This window comes from Notolepis coatsorum (assembly GCF_963971535.1).
Source record: "Notolepis coatsorum genome assembly, chromosome: 16".
In the NCBI taxonomy this organism is placed as follows: domain Eukaryota; kingdom Metazoa; phylum Chordata; class Actinopteri; order Aulopiformes; family Paralepididae; genus Notolepis; species Notolepis coatsorum.
Window position 1 is genome coordinate 14,302,083 of NC_140180.1, and position 7,401 is coordinate 14,309,483.

The 7,401-nt window shown below is 48.6% G+C and overlaps 1 protein-coding gene across 1 annotated transcript in view; it reads right to left on the minus strand.

The window, feature by feature from the left end:
- LOC311242851 (bifunctional heparan sulfate N-deacetylase/N-sulfotransferase 1-like) overlaps positions 1 to 1,114 on the minus strand; it is a 75,963-nt gene extending 74,849 nt beyond the window's left edge. The window contains 3 exon segments of the mRNA XM_084331906.1: positions 412 to 434; positions 437 to 676; positions 679 to 1,114. Coding sequence (XP_084188032.1) covers positions 412 to 434; positions 437 to 676; positions 679 to 988 — 573 coding nt within the window. The 5' untranslated portion in view covers positions 989 to 1,114.
- Between the last annotated feature and the right edge of the window lie 6,287 nt (positions 1,115 to 7,401).

Genomic DNA, 7,401 nt, shown 5'->3' on the forward strand with positions numbered 1-7,401 from the left:
GGGGGCTGAGCCAAAACGTTCGAACGTTCAGACCGTCGACCTTTTAATTTGTTTTTATGCGTCTATTCATTCTGTTTAAAAACCAATGGGGTTTTTCTTCACAGTTGCAGATGAAGATTAGGCTACACTGATATTATAGTATTAAAAACTGATTGATTTATTGATTTAATAAAGAAAAAAAAGACTAATTTAATCAGATTAATCACTTTATTCAAATTGAGGATTTAGTTTGAGGATATTTATCTAAAAAAAAAAAAAAATACACTTTATTTTTAATTTTATAATTTTTTAGTAAAAAAAAAAATTAAGGTTCGAAAAACCCTGACGAAGTTCGAATCCCAAAAACAGGCTTCGGGGACAGCCATAGAGTGTGAGTGCGTGTGCGTGCGTGCGTGCGCGTGTGGTCCTCACCTTGAAGAAGCCGATGATGCCCACCCGTACTCCACGCAGTACTTGTCCAGCAGCTCCCGGTTCCAGGCGTCCAGGTTGACGTACTTCAGGATGTTCTCGTAGATCACCAGCGTGAAGCGTCCGCGCTCCTTGTCCGTCAGCGTGGGCATGTCCCCTTTACCCGGCGAGATCTCCGTCCGGTACCGGAACCTGCCGGACTCCAGGATGGCCACGATCTCCTGGCCCAGCTGGGAGTACTGGCTCTCCACGAACACCAGGACCACGGGTCCGTCCGCGCCGCGCCGGGGTCACCGCCCGCGCCGCCCCCCAACACGCCCCCCCGCAGCGGGAGCAGCCGCGACGGGGTCACCCCCCGGGGGTCGGAGTCGGAGTCGGCCGACGACGCGCCGCCCCCCTCGGCCCCGGACACGCCCCCTCCTCCTCCTCCCCCCGAGGGCTCCAGCTCCCGCTTGACGCCGTACAGGAAGTAGGCCGAGACGAAGACGCTCACGGCGCAGAAGAGGAAGAGGAGGAGGAGGGAGGTCTGCAGGGGGAGGAGACGGACCAGCCGACGGAGGCGCGTCACGCATCCCAGCATGGTCTCGCGCCGGGGGGCTGCCGCCGCCGCCCCGCCCCCACGCCTGCCTCGAGCGAGGCGCCGCCCCGGTGAACGTCCACGGTGCCCACTAGGGGGCCGGGGTGGGAATCGGCGGTGGAACTTCCCCCAAAAAAAAAAAAAATTTATTACTCCGTTCTTGTTTCCCCCCCGCGAGTTAAATCCACAGGGTGCTGCGGCGGCTTCTAGAGAAGGACACTCTCGCGGTCTCACGTTGGCTCCTCCCTCAACGCCGTAGCGCTGCTTATGTCACCATGGCAGAGGAGGAGGAGAGTGTCTGGGACCACCGGCTACGTTAAGAGAGGAAGAGGAGGAGGAGGAGGAGGAAGAGGTCACTGGTGGAGCTCCGTCACCCGTCCATCGCGGGACGCGGACGACCGTGTCTCCGTCGCGGGGTTTGGCTCGTCGGCGCTTCCGATTGGAAGGTGATCTCTGGGGCGGGGGCAGGGCGCGAGGTCACGTAGGTCATCTCAGCGGGACCATCATTCTGCTGCTGCTGCTGCCACTGCCGACCTGGGGGGCACAGAGGAGAGGAAGAGGACGTGAGGAAGAGGAAGAGGACGTGAGGAGAACCACGGTGACAAAGGGCAGAGTGGCCGCAGACGGACAAGAGAAGCTCGGCTCTGCAGGAAGTTCTGGAACTAGTTTAGTTTACTCCGTTATTTGATCAGGGACAGAGCATATCAATCAACAGTTATACTTTTATAAATTAATACACATTAAAAAAACTGTAAATATGCCAACATTAGCAGGGTTGCTAGTTTTCAGTTGTAGTCCCTGGGCCAGATGTTTAAGCCAGAAAAGAAAGGAAATAGAAGGACATTAGAGCTAATATAAAAACAGTTTAAAACATATTCTGTACATTCACTCACTAGGCATTCGTGCATCTATATATATATATATATATATATATATATATATATATATATATATATATATATATATAAAACAGTGTACAGGGACAAATCAAAGCTATATACATGTATAAACACTGTATAGGCAGGCACACATATGGCAGGCACACATATACATAATCATAAATCACATAATCACAATCCTATAGAGATAAACAAGAGAAGCTCAGTTCTGTAGGAACTAGGAACTCCTATAGAGATAAACAAGAGAAGCTCAGTTCTGTATGAACTAGGAACTCCTATAGAGATAAACAAGAGAAGCTCGGTTCTGTATGAACTAGGAACTCCTATAGAGATAAACAAGAGAAGCTCGGTTCTGTATGAACTAGGAACTCCTATAGAGATAAACAAGAGAAGCTCAGTTCTGTATGAACTAGGAACTCCTATAGAGATAAACAAGAGCACAGTTGTGGTGTGTGTGTGTGTGTGTGTGTGTGTGTGTGTGTGTGTGTGTGTGTGTGTGTGTGTGTGTGTGTGTGCGTGGTGTGTGTGTGTGGTGCGTGCGTGCGTGCGTGCGTGCGTGCGTGCGTGCGTGCGTGCGTGCGTGTATTAGTGTGCTGGCCAATGCTTCAAAAAGGTCATTCTAAAGTAGTCCTTGCTTTCACCTACACACAAAACACTAGGGCTGCCAAATCCCTCCCTACGCACACACTATAATAATACACACACATACCTAACCCCCTATGTGTGTAACACTCTGACACACACACACACACGGGTGCCTGAGGCATCCCCCACACAATCAATAGGCAGCAGGATGAGGATGACAACAACAAGGCGCAGCAGCCAGCGCTCTGATTGGCTCGGACAGGGCGGCGTGGGGACGACGCTGGCCTTCCATCCCCCCCCCCCCCCCCCCCCTCCCCCCCAGTCCTCAGAGCGCACCAGGAAGGAAACCTAAGTGCCGGGGAAGAAGAGGAGGGGGAAAAAACACACACACACACACAAGGCGACAGAGAGGAAGACGAAGAGATCCAAGAACAGAAAACGACGACGACGATGGCGGCGACAGACGAGAGCCAGAACAACAATAAGAGCCTAGTCTCAGACTGGGAGAGAGAGACGGGACCGACCGGATGTTTTTCATGCCAAAAAACAATGATGATTTATAAATGGACTGCATTTTACACAAGGCGCTTTACAACTAGTGCCTCCCTCCCATTCACCCGTCCACTGAGACATCCACACGGCGACGGGGGCGGAGGCCACCATGCGAGGTGCCGACCTGCTCGTCGGGAGCAGTTAGGGGTTTGTTTTAAAAGTGTCTCGCTCAAGGACACCTCCGACACGCTGCCCGGGAAGCGTCTATTCGAAAAGGCAACCGGTTCATGCTTTCCGCGTTCGCGTTTTGCGCTCCGATTGGCCACTGCCGTTTCTGGTCGCACCAATGGTGTGACGGCAAGTTCTTTGGCCGGTTAAGCTTATAGGCCACTCTTTCGAAGTTGGTTAAGGTTAGAGTTTGTCTTTAGAGCAGCGGGCGATAGAACGCCAGCCCTGATTCCAAACTCTAACCTTAACCAACTTCGAAAGAGTGGCCTATAAGCTTAACCAGAGATAAACTAGGCGTTAGGTAGTTTGCTGCCGGTCGAGGCGGAAATGAGGAGCGTCACGCGATTGGGCGCGCACGTCACATGACCAGAAACGTCAGTGGCCAATCAGATTCGCAAAAACGCATGAACCGGTTGCCTTTCGAATAGACGCGCCGCCCGGGAATCGAACCGGGAAGCTTCCGGGTTATACCAGACGGCTTGCTCTACCTCCTGAGCCAATGTCGCATCCCCCCCCCCCATCGTTTCACACGCATCCAAACACCCTAAAAAAGGTCTTGCACTCATTCATTTAGTTTATCGAGAGAGTAAACTTATTTTTTGAGAGCCAAACTTCTTTTCATTGTACTGTACGTCGTCGTGTGCTGTATAATGACAATAAACACATCTAATCTAATCTAATTAGTTTGAATGTGGCCACCGGTGATGTCCTCTGGGACGTTGGATCCTTGTGTTGCATTAATTACTACAACGTGAAATGATGTCGATGAAAAAAAAACAGCCAAACCTCGTCCTATAGGGAGCGCTAAGCTGTAATTCCATTGAGCTGTAAAAACACAACACAAGGATTCAACGTCCCCCAATGACATCACTGGGGGGGGGGGGCCATGTTCACACTAAATGAATGTGTGCAAAACGGTCTTTTGACGTCAAGTGCCGCCCCTTTAAGATTAGATATAGTTTAAGTTTGTCCTCGGGAAGAAATTATTTTCCACGGTACATAACACACAACACCCAGTGCGTAACATGACACAACAAGACAGAGAATTATACAAAATAGTATACAGAATTTACGTAAACACTTAATTACAGGGGTCACACAGCAGAGACAAAGACATGGATTGACACTCTATATACCAGAGGCGGGGTTTCACGTCACGTAAGAGGTTACTTTGTTTAAAGCTCTGCACATGGGTTAGTCTATACCTACAGCCAGAAGGAAGGTATTACTGCACATGGGTTAGTCTATACCTACAGCCAGAAGGAAGGTATTACTGCACATGGGTTAGTCTATATACCTACAGCCAGAAGGAAGGTATTACTGCACATGGGTTAGTCTATATACCTACAGCCAGAGAGAAGGCATTACTGCACATGGGTTAGTCTATACCTACAGCCAGAAGGAAGGTATTTCTGCACATGGGTTAGTCTATACCTACAGCCAGAAGGAAGGTATTACTGCACATGGGTTAGTCTATACCTACAGCCAGAAGGAAGGTATTACTGCACATGGGTTAGTCTATACCTACAGCCAGAAGGAAGGCATTTCTGCACATGGGTTAGTCTATACCTACAGCCAGAAGGAAGGTCTTTCTGCACATGGGTTAGTCTATATCTACAGCCAGAGAGAAGGTATTTCTGCACATGGGTTAGTCTATACCTACAGCCAGAAGGAAGGTATTTATGCACATGGTTAGTCTATATCTACAGCCAGAGAGAAGGTATTACTGCACATGGGTTAGTCTATATCTACAGCCAGAGAGAAGGTATTACTGCACATGGGTTAGTCTATATCTACAGCCAGAGAGAAGGTATTACTGCACATGGGTTAGTCTATATCTACAGCCAGAGAGAAGGTATTACTGCACATGGGTTAGTCTATACCTACAGCCAGAAGGAAGGTCTTTCTGCACATGGGTTAGTCTATATCTACAGCCAGAGAGAAGGTATTTCTGCACATGGGTTAGTCTATACCTACAGCCAGAAGGAAGGCATTTATGCACATGGGTTAGTCTATACCTACAGCCAGAAGGAAGGTATTTATGCACATGGGTTAGTCTATACCTACAGCCAGAAGGAAGGTATTACTGCACATGGGTTAGTCTATACCTACAGCCAGAAGGAAGGTATTTCTGCACATGGGTTAGTCTATACCTACAGCCAGAAGGAAGGTATTACTGCACATGGGTTAGTCTATACCTACAGCCAGAGAGAAGGTATTTATGCACATGGGTTAGTCTATACCTACAGCCAGAAGGAAGGTATTTATGCACATGGGTTAGTCTATACCTACAGCCAGAAGGAAGGTATTTCTGCACATGGGTTAGTCTATACCTACAGCCAGAGGGAAGGTATTTCTGCACATGGGTTAGTCTATACCTACAGCCAGAAGGAAGGTATTACTGCACATGGGTTAGTCTATACCTACAGCCAGAAGGAAGGTATTACTGCACATGGGTTAGTCTATACCTACAGCCAGAAGGAAGGTATTTCTGCACATGGGTTAGTCTATACCTACAGCCAGAAGGAAGGTATTTCTGCACATGGGTTAGTCTATACCTACAGCCAGAAGGAAGGTATTTCTGCACATGGGTTAGTCTATACCTACAGCCAGAAGGAAGGCATTTCTGCACATGGGTTAGTCTGGGTCATGAATGATTGCGAGTGCTCTGCGCATCAGCGATGAGGCGACACAATCGAATAAGTTGGGGGTGGGAATAGGAGTTTACTGGCTAAATGAGTTATCTTCAGGAATTTATTCTTATTGGTGACTGACTGTAAGCACATGTGGACAAACAGATGGCATCATCTAGAAGAACTGGCTCAATGATTCTACAGTGCAAGAGGAGAAGAGGACGACGAGGGGGAACAGACGGGTGTCTTTAGTTAACGGACGGCTGTGTGTCTCCGTTGTCGACGTCTGTAAATGTCCACGGTGTGCCGATTGAAGCAGAGGTTGTTGAGGTCAGTGTGATGCCAAGGGATCTGAAAGACTCCACCTGGGGCTGGGGGCGATTCTTGCTCAAATGTGAATCACGATTTTCTCTCTCTCTAAGAATTGAGATCACGATTCTCTCACACGATTCTTATTTTTTCAATAAAATCCTTTATTGCACTCTTTCTTAAACAGACAACATAACATAATATCAAAGTGCTTGACTTATTTTTTAAACATAACATATATGAAAGTGGTTGACTTAAACTTAAAAGTCTCTACAAAATAACTTGTCAGAAGAGTCATCAGCAGCCGCATCTTTTCACCTGCACAGCGCGATCTTTCAGCGTCAGGGGTCTGCGCTTTGGAGGGGCGCCGCCGCCCCCATCGCTTCCTGATTCTACTGCGCAGGCGCACCAACCGACCTGTAGGAGTCGCTGTCCACAACGCCCGATCCCCACCCATCAGTTTCCCTCCCCCTAATACTGCCAATGTGTATTAGTACGGACGACCAGCTACACTGAAAGCAATGTGGAGCGCTGGGCTCGAACAGGCGAACCCAGCATCTCCAGTATTCGTGGTGAGCGCCTTGCCCACTGCACCACGTAGCCGCCCACCACCTCTCCTTTTATGGCGAGTCTGGGGGGAGTGGATGGAGTTCTGGGAAAGTGGTTTTCCTGGTAATTCCAAGGCGAGTCCATGTCCGCTCACCCCTGGGTTTCAATCAGTGCTCCAAAATGTCCCCAAGGAATATCTTATCTTATCTTATCTTAAACACAACCACTGACAATCCATATGATGACGACAACAATCCAGGTACATCCTGGCCAGTTACTCGTGACGTTTCAGCCGCCGTACACTTTTAAAACATTAAAGACGGAAATAACCAAAAAGAAACACAAGGTACACGGGACAACTCGACACAAACGCTCCGGCCGCGACGTCGCAGCTAGCGCTTGCCTTGCACCAAGCAAAAGGAACAAACAAAAAGGGTTAAGGTAAATAAAGGTTGGGTTTATAAAGGCCCGCTAGCCTAGCTTAAAACTCCAGGAGGGGTTAGCTAGGCTACGATGATCTGTATCTGCTTCCATTCGTTTGTGCTAAGCTAGCTTTCTACTGAACGCACAGAGAGGAAATGGGTAAACATCAAAGAGGTTTAGTTTGCTAGTATTAAACACATCGTTGCTTTTCAACGCACCAATAACTAATATGTGTTTAGTCAATGGCAACACCTCCCGGCCAAGACGCCATCGTCTTCAGCAAATCCCACAGGATTAC